Source organism: Catharus ustulatus, chromosome 1, assembly GCF_009819885.2.
Source record: "Catharus ustulatus isolate bCatUst1 chromosome 1, bCatUst1.pri.v2, whole genome shotgun sequence".
NCBI classification, from domain to species: domain Eukaryota; kingdom Metazoa; phylum Chordata; class Aves; order Passeriformes; family Turdidae; genus Catharus; species Catharus ustulatus.
In genome coordinates this window covers 38,435,089-38,455,074 of record NC_046221.1, presented here as the reverse complement: position 1 = coordinate 38,455,074, position 19,986 = coordinate 38,435,089, and the positions used below count along the sequence as shown (strand labels likewise).

The following is a 19,986-nucleotide window of genomic DNA, read 5'->3' as shown; positions in this document are numbered from 1 at the left end:
AGACATTCCTGTATCCATAATAGTCTACCCCACAGACAGTGTACATTTTTCAAAGTCGTAAAATAAACTATTAATAATAGTAGGACCAATAAATCCTGACTCTATTCAGCTTAGAAAACTTCATGTTGTTTTTAACTCCCCATCCATTCTAACCCATCTTCTGGCCCAGCACAGTAGCTTGCACAGATAGCATCAGTGCCACCAGGTCTTCTGTAGGTTCAGTTCATTTGTTGTTAGGAGGGACAGGCTTTTAAACTATGACTTGGACAACCAAGTTACCCTTGTAAAATAAGGATATTTTAAAAGTGATACACTATTTTAACAGGAATTCATAACAATGAATAACCCTGTCAGCATCACTACCCCTCTTTACCACCAGTAAAATGTTTGAAATTGAGGACTGTCAACGTTTCAGTACCTCTATAGGTAACTATTGGTGCTTTATTGTGAGAGATTGTCATCAACATTCCATTACTGGAAAAGATACTCAATATGAAATTCATGAGTTTAGGATTCAATTATGCAGTTTTATACTGACTCCTCCCTAATAAACCCATCTCTTCTAGGCACGGGGTGACTACTTTGTTCACTATTACTATGTTGAATTAAACTGAAATTCTTATAAACTCTGTACAACACCCCCATTTTTTAATGATTCATCACCAAAGCAGATAAGAAGATGTTTATGGAGGTCTGGACCTACATTGTTTCCAAGAACCACAGAAAAATAAAGTAATTGACCTACAATACCTGCTAATAAGACAAAAAGCACAATCCCCCAGCAATATGAATAATTTTTTTCATTAAGTAAACCCAAAACAAAGCCAGCAGTTGTGTACATAAAATATACTAGTCTAAGTTATGGCAGTAAAGCAAGTTGCAGTATCTAGTTGCTAATGAATAAAAAGATAAATTTTTTTTAAGCTGCAGGCAATTTCTCCCTTTCCACAACAAAGTTGCTGGTTAACTTTAAAAGCAGGCACACTGTGACCCCTTACTTTGGAAAATGAGTGAGGATTAGTGTTCGTTTTTCTTGAGGAAGCTTGTCTTTTTCTTGCCTGGCCTGCTCCAGCAGTTGTCGTCTCATTACAGTAAAAACAGAGCGAAGCAATGTCCTACCAAAAACCTGGGTGGTTTCATACCGAGGTAGACTGTCACAAAACTGAGGGACATTGCAATAACAAAGCCACCTGTAAAGGGGAAAAAAGGCAGGTAATTATCACCATCTAACATACGACTTAATGCAATAAAACCACTACCCACATCATTTATAATGAGCTGACAGCTGTATGACCATATAAATCAGTTCCCCTACAAGGCTGGACAGAGTTAAGCAGCATTTATATTGCCCAGTTTTCTTCCAGAAATTACAACCAAGTACTTTTAAGTTTCCACATATTCTTTTTCTCTGCAGTCTAGTTTACACAAAGCGCTCTTGTTCCAGACAATAATCATAGATAGCAGAAAATTCATGAGCATGTCAGGGATTCTCACCATAGCTCATTCATTCAGCCCCACACATCTCCTGCCACTGACTCCAAAGGCCCTCAGCATAGCCTATTTTACCCTCTAAACTTCTAGCTTTCCCCACATAGAGGCCAAATGGGTGACACTTTTAACTGGCTCCATCCCAATCCAACTGGCTTTCCACCCTGGTCTTCCACCAGTGGGTTTCTTCCCATGATACTATGACTTGTTAGTCTTTCATTACCAATATCTCCATCCATAATAAACTTTGCACTAAGGAAAACCACAGCATGTCCTTTTTCTTTTCTAGGAAAAGAGATTATGGTACTGAAGAGGTAACTCGAGTACACTGCCTATGCAGATCACAATATCTGTTAATCTCATAAATAAGATTCTGATAACTGTGTCTAAGTGAACAGTCTTTGTTATCTGGAGTTTATTAGTCACAACCATTATGAAAGCTCCAGTAAAGAAAAGAAAATATTAGGAATTGGATGCAAACATGCTGTGCTGGATTCTGCACACATTTCCTCATCCAGACCCAAAGTACAGCCTGTCTGAAAATGTTCTCCCAAACTCTTGCGCCTTAATCTTCGCAAACATGAATTGCAAAAGAGTTATGAGATAGAGCTGTTCACAGACTTCTACTCCCTGTTCTTGGCTGATAAAGCACTCAAAAACAGAAGAATGTATGTGAAACTCTGATATAGCTTCATTCAAATCCTCAGGTTCTCAAAAGAAATTGGTGACTGCAAAATTTCAGGTGTGCCCAGAGTGCACAGCAGCACCCTGAGCAATGCCTCAGACAACACAGAGGAAAGAAGCTCACAATGACAAGTGAGATCTGATGGAAAGAGCACTTTGGGTCCGGGGGGGGGAAACTCAGGGAGTGTGGGCAGGTTAGTTTGAGAAAACACAAGTGACAAATAATTAACAACAAAAAGCCACCAACCAGAATCAATTCACTATCGATCCCTAATAAGATTTAACTCCTACCACCCCTGCCTGATACCAGCTATCACAAACAAATGGAGATCAAACACAGTCTTAGAAGCACCACGGATTATAAGCATCCTTTATTCTAGGTGACAGCACACCTGGGTCAGACACATCACAGTCTGCTCTGTCACTAGCCAGAGTCTCAACTCACACCAGGTTTGCTGCTGTTCTCCTTCATGGAGAGGAGGTGTGTGAGGAAAGGACATCAGGAAAGCAGCCAGAAGGTGGTGCTCAGCCTCGGCCAACAGAGATATCCGGGGCATTCCCAAGAACAGCACGCTGACAGAGGCTAACTTCCCTGAACTGCTCTCACTGTGCACACTGAAAAAGGCACTGCACTACTCTTGTGAGAAAAAGAAAATAAATTGAGACATGTCTTTTTATCCTACCTCTTCATCCTCCAGCAATTAAATTATTCCTTTGAATTCTAACAACACATTAAATGGTCATAACAAGAACTATAATTTTAAGGAACCCAATAATATCTGTTCCTCATTTAGCATCGAAGCACTTTTGCAAAATGAGTTTGATTTTTCAACTCCTCTGTGACTTTGTTTCAAACAGTGATGCTTTACAATGTTAAATGTTATCTTCTCTCTCTTTCTTTTTTAAGTTGAATAATAAATAGGGATATTACATGAGGCTCATATCTTAAGAAGGTCAAGAGCACTTCACAAACACAGACCTTACAAAAGTATTGTTAGATACAAGTGTTCCAGCCTCTACTCCCTGTTCTTGGCTGACAAAGCACATCTCTCTAGACCCAAGGCTGCATGTGAAACTGATACAGTCTCACTAAAACCCTTAGGTCTTCATGTTAAACCCACAGCTGCAAGAATTCACAAGAATCATCTAAGGCATGAAGATACTGGTGTACTCCTATTTGTAAGGAAGACTCCTAACAAGCAAAAGCAGCATTACCTGGTATAATTCACTTTATACCCTGCAATATCATCATTGGGTGATCTTAGTCTTCGCTGAGAAGGTGTCTCCAGGTGCCAGTAGTTAATGCGGTTCAGAAACATTTTAGCCAGTTCCACTATTGTCTGCCTTTCCTTCGAGGGTAAGTGGCTAAATTTGTACTGCACGAAATTATTCACACCCTTGAAAAGTAAGAAAATTCTGTTTAATAACTTAGCCGTAATTTTTATAGGAGCATCCTCAAACATTCCTCTCTTTGTTTATAATGAACTTGCATTGCGTGGAAAAGAAAAGAAATATCTGAGACCATTAACTCCTTGCTCAGCTACTCATGCAGATGCCACAGGCTGGTACCTGTGCACACAGCAGGAAGTACATCCAAGTATTTTTAACCTCCTCTCAGCAGCTGATGTAAAGGGAAAGGAGAAAAAATTCCATTTTTCCTTCCTTCTCAAAGTCAGCGAACAGAGAAAGTTCTGGTAGGGTTTTATCTACACAATAAATCAACTATCACCCTCAAAACTCTACAGCTACTTTTCAATAATAGATTAGGGCTTATGGACTTCTACTTAAGTTAATGTCTACAAATCATTATTTCATCAAGAAGTCTTAATACTTCACAATCACATCTTCTTATTGCACTTTGGACACTGTCCAGTTTGAAGAAAAATCTACTGAACATGATTAAAATGGGTGACTAAAAGTGCTGCAACACATATATTTTATAAATCCATTATCATACTGGAGCTTTAGCAAATCATGTTGTTTGATTGAGTGGCTGAGCTGCTAAAAGCAGAATTGAAAATATTGGTCTTTTTTAAAGGGAAAAGTATGACAAAATATGCTTTAAGAAGAATTACCCTTTAATCTCTATGTTTTATTTTCTTAAGTAATTTGAACATTATGAAGAATTTGACAAAAAATTGCATTGTACAAAACCTTTTTAATTGTGTATTTTAAGGATTGGGAGCCTAGGGGGATTACATACACACTTTTTGCTTATACCCATACTAAAGGAGAACTTGAAGTGAAGACTTCTCAGAAATTCAGCAATAAAGTGGTTTAATCTTCCTAAGCGATAAGAAGTGAGAGTTGCAAAGAAATGATTACTACACATAACAGTCTTCACAGTTAAATTATCCTGTTTAACAATAGAACATCCATTCATCCATGGATGGGAAAACACCGAGCTCCTGTTTCAACGAGGTATGTGAGCCTCTGCATAGTCTCACTGGAGTTCATGGGCCCACTTGTCTGCCAAAAGTGCATTCTTAGGAGCTTGCTTAACCAAAAACTAAATTTGTCATATGTTCTTTATCTACTGAGAGTCACAAAAGCCTCAATTATTCTCTGGTTTCAGCTTTGTTTTTTTCTTGTGTACCCTTTGAAAGAGAAGGCTATGATCTCACTGAATTGGACTGTAACATTTTTCTTGATATACAGAAGGCAAGTGTCATTTTAATATTGGATTTCAAAACTTCAACAGCATTTTTCATCACTTGAAACAAAGAAAGATTAGAACTGCCCACATAAAAGTAGCATTTCAAGTTAATTCTCTAAACCCACAAAAAAGTCAGTTTCATTAAAGCATGAGACCAATGAGGAGAAGTCAAATAATGTAACTATTGTACAAACACGAAAAGGAGAACCAACGGCAATCTCCTATAGCCCCCTGTTTTGTCTTAAGCAGAACACAGGAACATCTGCAAAGTGCCTAAAAAAATGCCCTGTTTTCAAAGCCAGTGCCTACATTTAGAAAAAGAAAAACAAACCACAAAAAATCCCAAAACAAAGCCTCCAAACCCACATCAAAATAAAATTTAAAAATAAGTAAGCAACAACCAAAAAACCCACCCCACATCAACGAAACCCACATTTTGACTCTTTACCTGTTCAATGCTAGGTTTCTCAAATGGAGGACTTTCCAAAGATCCTTCTACTACAGGTTTTCCCATCTGTAAAATGCACTTCCTCAAAAGCTGTTAAAAATACACACATTTTTAAAAGTCAGTATATTTTCATACACAGAATCAATGGAAGTCACAGTACACAACACACTGTGAGCAGTGCTGGAATTCTCCTGGCTATATATCTGCTTGTTTAATCACGTAAATTTGTAATTACTAAATTTCACTGTGAATTCATCATCTCTGAAATGCATACAAGAGGCTCCTCTGAGGAAATGCAGGCAGCTAAGTTACTATGCATGTCAGTGAAGAAGGTTGCAGTTTATACGTGGGACTCAGGGTCAGCTCCTCAATCACCTGGATGAGTTTTGGAATAAGAATCAGTACATTGCAATACCAGAAGAGTTACTCAGTAGAGCATCATCCTAGAGAAGAGCTGTCTTGGCAGATAAAGTCAATCCACACCTGAGTAGCAATGAAATTGGCTTACGTGTGAAAAAGTGAAAAATCTGAGAAGATTCTCCACAAGTTCAGCTTACTTTGAACAGGTAGAAATAAACTTGCTTGGTGTCTGCATCTTCTTCTTTGTGGACACAGGTGAACAGATATTCCACATCCAATACAATCCCCAGGAGCCTATTCATTTCTTCTTCAGACACATTCTCCAGGTGAGAAACATGAGCAGCTAAACAAAATAAAAACCCAAACTTGTAAAAGGCTACTGAGAGAACCCACAGCACAACTACAGCCCAGGAGATCTCCAACTAAGCCTTAACTGTAGAGGCACTGATCCTGTAATAACCTACCTAAACAGAACACATCTTATCAGAGGTAACTGAAACCTGTGTCACATCACTCTGTAAAGGTCGACCAGGGGTGGTAACTTCCACAGTGGAGGAATGGCACCTGGTTGGAATCACGTCATCTGTTAACACTTAAAGCAGACTACACAAGTCCTGCTTGTATTAATATGTTGAACTACATAACTAACTACATACATTTTTGTCCTAGAACTATGTCTTTGAGACATTTTCTTGACTTAAATAAATCGGTAATTTCCATAAATTATGCAACCCAGATGTAGCAGCACCTTATTTAGTGAAGAGTAAAAAAAGCCCAGTTCCAAAAAATGTCTTTTTATTTTAAACTGGGCTTTATTGGCTAAGTCCCTTGCTTTCATATCATGTAAGATGCACACTGTATTAACAGAGATTTTGCAGACATGCTCTTCTGTTCAGAAGTGCACACACGGCACGCCGCAGTTTCCAAGCGACAAACTCTCTTTTATCATCTCCAAAGGTAAATACAGTTCCACATCTGTAATTTTCAAAAGCCTGAGGCTTCTCCCTATAAAGCAGGACATTCATTTCAAGCTGGTTTGAACAACTGGCCCGGGGAAGAAGGAAGGCAGTGTAAAACAAAAAGTCAACTCCCAGTAAGAATATATTTGCATTACAAAAAGCAATAATCTTAGCTGACTCCAGGCCAATGTAGATGGTATGCATATCCTATCCTCTGAAAGGACAAGAAAATGTCTTTTAAAAAAATACTTTTAAATTCAGGTATATTAACTTTTAATATTTTAATAAATTTTATCTATATTTACTTCTTAAGATTAACATTTTTTTTCTACGGAAATCTGACTCTTTAGCTGGGGAGTTAGTGAGGAAAAATAACACTTGACTTGAAAACTATCACATTTATTGGTCATTCAGCAAAGCTGGTTTGTTTTGAGAAGTTTAGTATGGTACCAAAACACTTAAATCCAATACTTTCATTCAGCTTCAAGTAAAAAGTACACTGTAATGTAGAACTTTAAAAATATGTCAGCAACTGTTTCCACTTAAATGAAAATTTATAATATAGTGTCTTAGGCACACAGCCATCATGAGCTTCCTTGAGGATTAATATTCAGCATTCTGGGCAGAATAAAATTATTTCACTTCAGTCCTTAAGACAGGTATGAAGGGTTAATATTCCCAGCAGTTTGTCCTGATCGTTTTCAAGTAATAAATATCCTCCTGGAAGAGCTTTGCATTAGAAACTGATAACATACCAAAGAAACCTTGCCTTCAACAAATGAACAAAACATCAGCATAAGAAGCCATTTCTATGCAGTTTCCGTAACAATACTGAACCTTGACTACTTAGTGATGTTTAAACATTTTATTAAACTAGACAATTATTACTCATACTGTGAATCTAAAAGTTTAGTGTATTACCAGCATGTATTTACCAAAGAGACATCAATGTTTACACACCAGGCCAACAAAATACCTTTCTTCAGATGTTCACAGCCTATTCCCAAACTCTGTGGCCATTAGTAGGTGTTTTATTAAAACTAAAGCTTTAGTACACTGACATCAAATACTGCATCACTCTTGACTAGAGTTACAAGTCCCAACCACATGTACTGCCCAAATGGAACACCCTTCTCAAAACACAAAAACCAAGAAATACCCAAATATGTTGTGTGAAGGTACATTGCAGGAATTGAAGACAGTGATGGGGAAAGAAAGAGACTGAATGTATTAGAACATGAATTAACTAGTTTTAAAAGGAATTCAAGATTGACAATGTTTACCAATTAAGAAATGCACCCTCCAACATAGCAGGAACAATCAAATAGAAAAGAGAAGAGTCTCTGACTATGCAACACCTGATCTTGTGGCTGGTGGACAGTGAATCCAGTCACAGTGTTAAAAAATATATCACCCTAATAAAATAAATATTCATTAAAACAACCACATTGCACCAAACTGTGGGGCTGAGCATCAAACGGATGAATGCAAGTTGTGGATAAGTAGACAATCACACACACAATCAGATTTATGCACCAAAAACTGCACTGGTTTGAAGATCAAACCACACCCCCAAAAAAGAGACATCTCAAGCAAAATATTATGTAGGATTACTTCTGGATGAAAAAAATAAATTCTAGAAAAGGAAAAAAAAACATTTTACATCAGGTACAACTTTAGCCAGTGCAGGAATTTCTACATTGCTACTTCAATGGTTTTCTGAGAAGAAAAAGGAGCACAGGCTAATGTGAAGCCCACACACCTTGTGGTAAATCTGGTTTCAAAGGTACTCAGTAGAAGCACACTAATTTAGAAGAGATGAATAGGAAAACTATCTTGGAAAACATAGCTGTAAGACATATTTTTCCAGTAGTATGAGGAAGCACACGGCAACTCATTTCAGTTACTTTAAATGAAATATCTTCCTCATCACTTGCAGTCAGAAGAAGTCTTTTCTAAAAAGAGCAGTAAATAAAAATACAGTTTCTTCATAGAATACTTTTGCTGGCTTTACAGTACTGCTTTTCCCTGGTTCTCTAGCTAAAGATTATTTTAATATTTTTAATAGACCAAAACCAGGCCCAGATTTTAGAAGAGCTGAGTTTTTCTATGAAATACAAAGCATCCACAAATTCTGCTGAAGAACAGAGAACTGACATTTTGCAAGTAAAAAAAAAATTTCTTTCTTCAAAGGCCAGGATTGAAAGGGATGGGTAACACAAGCCACCCTAATTGCATAAACAGAAGCAGCACAGAGAAGCTGTGTGATGAAAAGTTGGAACTAACTTGGCTAAAGTGATTGAATTTTCTGTGATATTATGCCTTTGTTAATCTCCTCCTGCAAGCAAACCCAGAGATTTGGAATATCAGGAAAAAATTCTGCTGAAAAGCCTAGAAATAAATCACATGTAATAAGAGCACAAAAAAGGCAAGAGCAGAAATAGAAATAAATCCTATGCCAAAAAAAAAAATTCAAAGTAGAATATTTTTTTCAAAACTAAAATAATAAATGATCTATTGTAAAGGTTTTAAATTTCCCTTTCTTAAAATCTTCATTGTCCTAAGTTTTAGACAGCAACAGAAATTAAATAGGAACTGCCTCTTTTCAATTAGTTCTGGATTTTATTTTAGCTGAATTTTTATTCAGTATTTGCTAAGAAGAACGTGGATCTATGATGGGGCGAGTCAAGAGGAGGGCAACGAAGGTGATTTGAGGGCTGGAGCACCTCTCTTACAAAGTCAGGATGAGAGTGTGGGGTTGTTCAAACTAGAGAAGGCTCCAGGGAGATCTTAGAGCAGCCTTCCAGAATGCAAATGTGGCCCATAAGAAAGCCAAAGGAGGAATTTTTTAAGGACATTTTCAAGGACAGGGCAAGGGGTGGTGAATTTAGATTGGTTTAGATTAGATATCAGAAAAAGGTTTTTTTACAATACTGGAACAAGTTGCCCAGAGAGGTGATGGATGCCCCTCCCTGGAAACATTCGAGTTCAAGTTGGTTGAGGCTCAGAGCAACCTGATCTCACAGAAAGTATTCCTGCTGACTGTAGGGGGGCTGGACTAGATGATCTTTAAAAGGTCCCTTCCAACTCGAACTGTTCTGTGATCCTGATACAGACAGAAACAGACATTGGCTTTTATTCTGGATAAGTATAAATTCTTAAAATAATAATACAGTGATTCAGCACTGTTTTTCAGGCTATGTGGCTAACAAATTGTTATTTATTCTAAGTCTGAAAAACAAAACCAAAACCCACAATAATATTTAACAGTGGATTTTGAGCAGTTACTTCTAAGACATTCAAACTATCTGCACAATAACTTAGACCATGCTAAGATGTACAACTCTAGTTCTATTTTCTGTGATTCAGAAAAGACAGTTCTTTCTGTAGGTAAGAGCACCTGCTTTAGGGATGTTCAAGGATATTTTATACTTTGTTCTAAAATAAGGAAACATAATGCAGCCTACAGCAGAGAGTCATTCAGTTTGTAACAAAGGCAGCTGGCAGACAAAGCTATTTAGGGTTAAGGAATATGCAACACAAAGTATTAAAATTGTTTCAGGGAGCTTAATGACAGTTTTGCATTTAAACAACTTTGAATGCCGGTGCAGTTAGAAGTTGCACCTTAGCTGAATTTCTTCAAAACTAATTTCAGGACATTTCCATATTAAACATATTTTTAAAACGTTAAACACATTTCAATCTAAGCTAGCGGAGCTCTCACCCAGGGGGTGGCTGCAGCTGCGGCAGGGCTCGGCCAGGCTGACCGCTGCCTGCTGCAGCTCGGCCCGCGGCGGCGTGGGAGGCGGGTTCGGGTTCTTCCAGCCATTGCACTTACAGGACTCCTCGGCCTGAAAGCAAAGAAAAGGGATATCGATCAACACCAGAAAACACAAAGTTGTTTCCCCCCGCCGCCCCGAGATTATCACAAATAGAACAGTATCCCAAACAGAGAGATTAACTCACTTTGGTAAGCAGAATACTTAACAAACCCTGGCTTTTCCTTATAGAAAGCTCTCACTCGACTGAAAAAAGTACTTGAATATTTACTAGTAAATCAACATTTACAGATCCTGCCACCTAGACAGATTTAATTATTTAAACATAACCAGGTTATCTAACAGGTAGCACATTTGTCACTGCCTCATGAGCTACACTGGCACCAAGGAATCACACAGCTGAAACCAAGCTCATGACAACCCAGGCAGGATTAACTAATGCTGGAATTACCAAACAATAAACGCACTACTGGAGAAGGCTGTTTAAGGCAAGGAACGCTTGGCCACAAAAGCAACAGATGCCAAAGACAGTGACACTTTCACTGCTGCCCTCCCTAGAAAATTTATTTATACTGACTGTGACACAACCACCAAGAGAATGCAGCTAAAAGGGAAGACCATGAAGGGAGAGGTTGTGACTTTGGTAATAGTGTCTCAAATCATTCAGAAGTTCAAAGCACCGATTCCAAAAGAGTAGCTTTACAAGAGGGGATTTCCTTCTGCATATCCAAAGACCTTAGTCATTCTAACATAATTCGTACTCCTATTCGAAGATCTAATTGGAAAGAAAGCCTGCTTTTCTACTCTTCAGAGATATCTGTGCACTGGGTTGCAAAAAGATACTCATGAAACTGCACTGCCAAGACCTCAGTGAGGAAAGTATGCCAATTGCTGCATAATATTTATGGCTGAAACAATCTTAGTAGGAAAAATTGTGATGGTAATGTATGCAGCACTAATGTATCATTTTTCAAAACTGATTCTGCATACATTTAGCATGATCTATTTCAGGAACCTATTTCATTTTCCTTTTAAATTTCCAAATCCCATCCTACCTAAGTAGGAAGAACCCAGGAAAAGCAGAAAGGATCACAGCTTGACAGCTCATAACACTGACAGCTTCGTAAATGGATGGTAAATTGTTCTTTTAAACTCATTTCAATATTCAGTAACCTGAGAATCAAGAAAACTGCTGCCTGCAGTTTCCTGAGCGCCACATGATGTTTTTACCATCCCTGAGGCTTAAGCATTTATCCAGCTGGGCTCCTGGCCCTGGGTCTGGCAGGCACCGAGGGCTGGCAGCAGCATTTTCTGTAGGCACAGGGATGACTCAGAAATTCACCTGCAAGTGCCCAGCAAAACCATTTCCGCAAATTTCCCTTGAGAAAGGAACAACCTGCATGGCTTGAACTTCCTGGCTCTCCAAGCTCACTGAGTGGGTGCAGACTGCCTGCCAACCCATGAATTTATAAAGTGAAACAGTGAGGCTTCAGGATGAAATGAGGGGAAGATTCAAACAATTTTTTTTCTAAGTCTCATAAAATGTAATCTGAAAAGATTTATGGTGAAGTTTATGTTCTTTTTCTATCGTGTTTTCTTTGAGCAATATGACTGGCAGAGAACTGAAGGCAGCCCAGTATAATTTCATGGCAAAAGCCATCTCTCACAGTTTCACAGGCATTGAGCCAGTTGTGTTTGTCATCCTGCAGGCCCTCAAATCTAAATGGACTCGAGAGATCAGTGACTGAGGGATACCTGTGAACCATCGCTTGCCCTGGTGCACAGACTCTGGACATCTGGGAGATGACACAAAACCCCTTATTTTCAATCAGCTTCCCAAAGCAAAACCGATGCCAAATAAACTATACACATTTGTTTTGTGAGAAAGGAAGTGTTGCCATGAAAGTTTTTGGATTTAAGAAGAAGATAAAGAAACTGTCAACAAAAAAAAAAAAGAAAGAAAAAGTCTGAAAATGAGATTATTGACAAAAGAAAATGCAAGAGACAATTGTGAAGGAGTTGTCAAATGAAAAAGGATTGAATATTACTTTAGGGAAGTAAGATTTGACCCTTCCCATGCAGCAGTCTTGACAAATGTTCAATGCTGTAAATTACTGACATAACACCATGCTTATTATTTATTGCCTTAAATCATGCCACAATAAAAAACCATATCCAGAACTCCCTCCTAAAAATAGGCATAAGGTTTTTGAGATTTTTTTTCTCTGAGTGGAAGCACTATGTCACAGAAGCTCACCAAACACTGTTTACTATCAAGCCAAAAAACTATAAACAGTGAGTAACTATGCAAACTTTAATGTCACACCATAATTAACAGCAAAGATGCAAACAGATGTACGAGTCACGATAACAGCTCAGTTAAACTGACAAAAATAAATATCAACCCACCCACAGAAGAATAAAACCAGCATGTTCAATGGCAAATTTTTTTCTGCTTTTGTTAGTATTTCCTCGCCAGATCTTTTTGCAACAGCTGTTAAATGGTAATGTTCAAATTATTCTAGAGACCTTAACCAACCAACCATTAGGGTGGGTTTTTTTGTTAATCTCTATAAAACACCAGAATCAGCATAAATGTTCTGTTAATCAAGACAAAACAGAACCTAGAAAGGTTCTCTCCAAAACTTAGCTTTCACTGTAGATGTTGACAGTGCAAGTATTTTGCAGTGAATATGCAATGTGCATTTCTCAGTGACTTAAATTGCTGAGTTGTTTTAAATCTTCCACAGCATTTTGCTCATTCAATCCTTTCTTTGACTATCTTCAGCTTTTTTCTTTCTTCCTTTTTCTTCTTAATGTCACTCATCTGCTTTTCATTAGAAAATAAAATATGACTTCACCTCTACAAAAACTTAATTTGAGAACAAAACAGTTTTGAGGAAAGGAAGGAAAAGTATTTTAACTAGCACATGCAGTCCTTGAAGCCTTGTTTTCTGGGACATCTGCAGAGCTTTGATAAATTCACTGTAGATCAATGGGGATTTCTGCCCTAAGGAGGTCTGTAAAATATTGACTGTCATCTTTGCAGACCCAGGGATGATGTACACCTCACCTTCATTGGTGGTTTTTATTAAAACTGGATGAGCGCAATAAAATAAAATACAACAACTACACGGCTGTTTCCTGACCCCCTCCTTGTAAACAAAAACAAAAACAAAACAAAAAAAAAACACAAACAAAAAAAATGCAGAAATTGTGTATATTTGGCATTGCATGACATAATTTCAATTTTCTTTTTAACTCCTTCCATGTTTGGTGGAGTGTTACATTGGGGGAAATCAAACTCAAACTGTCCAGAAGCTCTGGGCAGTGAAAACTATAACTCCAGGCAAACTAAAGGTATGGTTTCCTTTAGAATACTGAATACACTGATAGGTCATTAATGGAGAGTGAAAAAAACACAGCACATTTTAACACAAATTGTCAATATTTTATTTAAAAAGGTAGCACCTAAAAGTTACAACATTGCACACATTAGGTGACTTTCAGCTGTCCAAATAATAAAGAACAAATGAAGAATGTTACAGTAACCTATGGAATAAAATATCCCCCCCTCCCCCTTTTGGATAGTGAAATAACCCTCAAAATGTGCAAACTTCAAGCTAACTTAATTATAAGATAAAAGACCCCAAAAGTTCTAAATCGGAGATTCAAATAGCTGTTGTTCAGGATTTTTCTTTCCAGTTTAAAATCATACAGGGTTATCCTCTTTGGTAATTGAGATGCAAAGCAGTCTCAATAGATCACACACAGAACATTACAGATCTCTATTTCCAGCAAGTATAGTTACTCTAGAAAACATCTTCTTCCTCCGAACACAAAAGCTGTGTAAAATACCTCATAAGATTTTTCCTGCCAGCAGCAAGTTCAAAATGATGACTTTATCAAAGAGTATCATATAAATAATAAATATATTGATAATAAATATATTGATAGACTTAAATCATATATTTTTCCTACTCATATGTTCAGTACCCAAGAACCAGAGAGCCTGGACACTACTCAAAAAGCCACTCATATGTACAGGAAATTAGTTGATCCCTTTATCTTTAACAATACAAAATAAACAGTTTAATGGGCAGCTCAAAGGGCACGTTCTTCATTTATTAATTGATCCAATTATTTTATTCCCTGTACTTTCCAGTTTCCCTTACAGAAGAGAAGTAGGCTACCATATAAAGCTTTTATTAATAATAAGCACCTGGTTCCTACCTTGTAAAGTTAATGGTCAATTTCCTATTTAAAGGAAGATGCTTTAATTGTGCCTGTAAAACATTATAAAACAGATTCACCCCACAATGAAAGTGATAAGAAAACTCTAGATGTTTTCTTTGTCTCCTACACACTTCTGCAGAAAACAATCTTACAACATTTCAAGTCGAACTTCAAGGAGCTGTACTCCCATTATACAGAGCCCAGCAGTAACACGGCCAAATTTGCCTCATCTTCATCTGCCTTATCAAAATCAGGAAAGAAAATATTTTATTAAGGAAAAAGTGGTGCAAGTTGACCTCATGAACTCTTTTTTTTATGTGTGGGAAAACCAGAGGTCAGAGCTCTAGGATGAGAAGTGGGGAAAAGTGCTTCAAGAAAGGATCAGCAGCTGGTCTGGAGTCTGGAGCTGGGATTTTACTTCCACATCTGCCCATTGCTCACCTGCTGTAGGGCCCTGGCCAAGTCATCTCATCACAACCCTTCTCACTGTCTACTTTGCTTATCTAAAGCAAAAAGCTTTTCTTCAAGAAGGTGTGCAAGTGCTTTAGGCTACTAGGTTCTAATTATATCCGTAAACACCCAGGCATTACTATAATATATATAATGAAAAATAAACAAGTTTACAGAAAACTTAGTGTACTAAAATAGTACCTATTTCACCTTATTTATAAAAAAAAAGCTCCCAGTGAGACTGGAGAGAGTTGTATTTTCATGTACTGTAAACCAATATGGGAAAAAAATGCAGAGGAGACTTCCTCCTACATCTTCATTAAATACATTTATGTGTGTAAGTCACACAGTGTTGCTTTTATATAAAATGCTGCAAGCTTGCATGCCTAATGCTCAATTTCACAGTGGACAAAACCAAAACGATGTATGCAGTCATTCATACACACACAGATACAGCCAGTGCCAAATACAAAACCCCTCACAGCACACAGCACTACTGTGTATCATCATAAGTCATGAAAACTGTACCGACTCCTATTCTACATCTTGTTTAGAATGTTACCCTCCTCCTTTAAGAAGGTTTTTAAGGTTTTTTTACTCAGAAGAGCCTGTTGTTCTATGCCTTCCACTCAGACTTTGCTCGCAGAGGAACAAGACAAGTGGAGCAGCTCAACATCTGCAATGCTCCTGTCCAGCTCTTTTACCACGAAAAAACCCAAACCTCACATTTGTCTAGTCTCAGCTCCCTAAACTTCAGGCTCATTCTGCACACCAAACACGTATTTACCAGCAGTCTTTGTCCATGTTTCCCATGACAAAAAGGAATAGGTTGTAAAGAAGGATCAAGAGGTCCTTCTTGGGGACCAAGCACCCTGCCCCAGAGTAGTGCCTTTTACTCTCCTCTGCCCAGCATTGCTGCTGTCACCAGTGAGACTCACCCTCTGCAGTACTGACCTCCCCATTTTGTTGTGCTGTGACACTTCATCCCCAGCAGACAGATGCTCCCAGTGAGTTACTCCAAACATCTCCGAGGTTAAGTTCCTAATAAATTCTGCATGCTGAATTTTGCAATGGAACTTATGTGGGAGAAGGTGATTGATGTTAAGGATGCCGTTACATATTTTAGAACTCCAACTTGTACAGCTCTATGTAGATTTACATAAGGTCCATGTATAGCCACTACTTGAATGAAAAAAGACATCCCCTTTGGAGATGGTGCGAGTGTTTGCCTTCTCTCACTCTTTTGCACTCACACACACATATGCAAAATCAATGGAAGAGAAGTTGCAACCCAAAGTAAGAAAAAGTTCAAAGTTACATACTGCACTGCTACAGTTGGCAAAACAGCTTCTCCAGGCTACAGTTTCCAGCAAACTACTAATGTTACAAACCAATAAGTGTCCTTCTGGATCACCTGCCAGGTGTTCAGGAAGAAAAATAAAACATTATGCCACCCTGTGCCATCCTTCCCACGTTATCCCACAGGAGAAGCTTACAGTCTGCTTATTTGCTTCTGTTAAGAGGTCTGAAAGCAAGCTGTCTGCCACAGAACTACGGCAGAGAAGTCAAACGGCAATTTTAATCTGAACACCGTGCAGTGTTTAGTGCTGGAACTGTGCCTGCATCCCAGCAGGAGGCAGACCCCCTGGCCATGGTCCTGCTCCATTCATCACTGCAGCACCAATGGGACATGCATCCAAGACTTGTCACAGAGCAGGGCAGCCAGCAGAGCACAATAGAGACAATAGGAGCTGTTCCTGCTCTGTACCCCATCACCAAAGTCCTGCAAGGGGGAAAGAGGAGCTGCCAGCAGGCCACAGTGTGCCCTCCTCCCCTCCCAAATGGTGCTCATCCCCCTCACCACAAAGCACCAGCGAGAGAGGCTGGCGAGCCCCCAAAAAAGCAAAGGGTTTCAGAGGAGACTTCTCTATAGCACAGCAACCTCTACGGGGTAGAGCACTATAGGAGAAGGCTTTCACCCTCAAAAACATCATCTGGAGGGAAAAAAAAAAGCACCAACCAGGGACTAATTCAAACACACACACACCTATAACAGCCCATGAAAAATGTATCCACATGACAACAAGCTTCATTTATTAGCAAGTGTTGGTAACATAAAAATATGGGGGTGCAAAGGGGACTGGGAAAGCTTCAAATCATATCACTCTTCCCACAGTCAGTGCTACAAAGTTCAAGCACATCAGCTGCTCTTTAACCTTACTGGCACCAGTGTAATCTCGCACTATCCCATGCATGCACCGAAGGCGAAGTGTAGGTGCCTGCACATGTGGAAACAGCTAAAACATTGCAATGCCTGGCTTCCGTAATTTGCCCTGCCATGGCAGCATTGCACCATGCTTTCAGCACGCAGCTAAATCTCCTCGCACCACCAGGACTACAGAGCCACACAATGATGCTTCGTCTCGTTTGTTAGCTTGGCCTTTCACTTAACATCTGCCGAAGTAGCAGAACACAGAAAATAAGCTGCACTTTTTTCATAAACAGCTACTCTGAAGGCTGAAAGCATTATTAGAAGACCTGACATCAGCGCTGCCAATCTGCCAACACGTCAGCCCCGCTGTGCATCCAGAAATTGCCCTGACAGCAGCAGCGCAGCCAGCGGCCCGTGCTCTGAGCACAGGCGACAATGCCCGCGGTCAGAGCTCTGAAGGCGGGAGCGATAGCTCTGACCGAGCTCCGTCCCTTTACAACAACCAGGCGAGTCCTGCTTCTCCCACCAAGAAGAAAATCGCAGGTGGACACAAAGTGCTTGTGACGGCAAACCTGGAGCAGCGCTCCTGAATGCGAGCGCCGGGCAGACACGGAGCAAAGAGCCCCGCTGGGACAGAGTACAGGTGGACAGGGGACCCCGTCGTCCGCCCGGGCACCACACACCGTACACCGGCCCCGGCTGCCGGGGCACAACTTTCCCAAGAGCGGAGGCCGCGTCCCTTCGCTCCTCTGCCAGAGCTGCTGGCGGCAGTGGCAGCTCCAGCTCGGAGCAGCGGCCTCAGCGATGTCAACAGCTCCGCGCTGCGAGGCCACCGCCACGGCCGGGCAGGAACAGCCCCCGCCCGGGACCGCGACCCCCGGACGGAGCAGAAGGATGCCCCGCTCCCCTCCCGGGATATTTACGCGGGGAGCGCTGCAGCAGCGCTGCCAAGCGAGCGCTCACCGCCGGCCCCGGGAGCCGCCCCGCCCGCCGCCGCCTCCCGCGGAGGGACTGGCGGAGCGGCGGAAGCGGCGGCGCCGGGACGGGCGCTCCCCGGGCGGGAGGGAGGCGGCGCTGCCCGCTCGGTCCCGTATTCGGTGCCCGCGGGTTTAATTTGTGCAGCCACCGGCCGGAAAGCTCCGGCGGAGCAGGATCCACCGGCACCGCCGTAGCCACCACTTCCGCGGGCAGCGCCGGGCGGGAGCCGGGCCGGGCCGCCCCCGCGCTCGGCAGGGCAGGGCACGGCCCTTCCCCACCGCCTCCCTCCCTCCTTTCCTCCCTCCCCTCCCGTCAATCCCCACCCTCCGTGGGCGGGGGGGCTTCCGCGGCCGCCCGGCCGGGTACCTTGCAGGCGGAGTAGACGCCCAGCTTCTCCAGCTTCTTGGCCCGCGGCGCGGCGCGCAGCTGCGCCTTCTTGCCCGCGGTGCGCGCCGAGCCGGGCCCCCCGGGGCTCTCGGCGGCGCTGCGGACCGGGCCCCCGGCGGCCACCCCTGCGGCGGCCGGGGAGCCCTGCTGCGGCCCGCCGCCGCCCGCCGCCCCGGCCCCGCCGCCGCCAGGCTCCGCCATGCCCGCGGCGCGGCGGCAGCCGCCCGTCCGTCCGTCCGGCCAGCCGGCGCGGTGCGGTGCGCCCGGCCTTAGACCCTCCCCTTCGCCGCTCCGCCGCCGCCGGCTGCTCCCCGGGGGGGCGGGAGGAGGGACCCGCCGCTCCGCGGGCGGCTCCTGCCCCGCCGGCGGGGGTGGGGGGGCCGGCAGCCGCCTCCCGCCGCTGCGCACCGCAAGGGCGCGCCCGCCTCCTGCGCGGGGGTGCGCGGGGTGCGCGGGGCGGGCGGCGCCCCCGCGCCAAGGGCGGCACCGGCTCCGTGCGGAGCCGCTATGGAGCCAGCCCGGCCCGCCGGGAGCCTGCGCGGAAAGTTGCCCTAGAAAGAGGAGGCATCGCTGACGGTGTCGAGCGGTCCCGAGCTCCGGTGCTGTCGCAGCCACTGTGGCCCCTCGGTGTGCCGCTACTTTGTTTGGTTTAACCACTGCCTTCCCTCACTATGTACTCTGCGGCCGCCTTTGACGGGTTCGGTTTTTTAACCCCATATGATTTCTAATTGAATGTAAAAGTACGGGTCACTTTAAAATACCGACCAAGTCTAAAACTCTGCTCAGTTCCTCGTGTCGTGGTTCTGTGGCGTGGTTTTTTGTTGTGTCCAGAAACAAATGTTGAGAGCAGGTCAGTTTATGGCTTAAAGGGATTACCCTTTAACTGAAAGTTAAATTAAGCAAATGGTCCTGCCCCGGAGAGCGCGCACCATGCACAGCAGCAAGTGCACCGGGTGCGAGCCGGTTCTGCCCCGTTGCACGTATGTAAAACCGCGGTCGAGCCGTGAGAAACCACAAATGGCAATTCCGTACTACGGCACCGCGGTTTGAAGCGTCGGGAGTGAGGCTGGGCGTCTGCGTGGGATTTACGGTTCTTTGATGTGTAAAGCTAAACTATCAAAGTAGCAGTGTGAGTTTGGAGGGAAGTCCCAGCGCGGAGAGAGCTCTTGCAAGCACAGGGCCTCGGCACCTTGCATGGGGAAAGCAAAAATAACTCTAGGTTTGTGCGAAGTAATGCCTGGGGGGAAGAGTGGGTGACAAAACCCTGCAGTGTCCTTCTTCCCTTCTCCGCTCCTGGGGATATTTTCAAGCATGGTGTTACACGGCGAGCTGGCATATTTATGAAATGA

General features: G+C 42.2%; 1 protein-coding gene across 1 annotated transcript in view; it reads right to left on the bottom strand.

Annotated features, from left to right (window-relative positions):
• KAT2B (lysine acetyltransferase 2B) overlaps positions 1-18,838 on the bottom strand; it is a 40,165-nt gene extending 21,327 nt beyond the window's left edge. Inside the window, exons 1-6 of the mRNA XM_033060482.2 lie at positions 18,617-18,838; positions 10,320-10,446; positions 5,834-5,979; positions 5,277-5,366; positions 3,388-3,569; positions 999-1,190 (exon numbers count right to left, since the gene is read on the bottom strand). Of these exons, the coding sequence (XP_032916373.1) occupies positions 999-1,190; positions 3,388-3,569; positions 5,277-5,366; positions 5,834-5,979; positions 10,320-10,446; positions 18,617-18,838 (959 nt within the window). The remainder of the gene's footprint in view (positions 1-998; positions 1,191-3,387; positions 3,570-5,276; positions 5,367-5,833; positions 5,980-10,319; positions 10,447-18,616) is intronic.
• Positions 18,839-19,986: the final 1,148 nt, after the last annotated feature.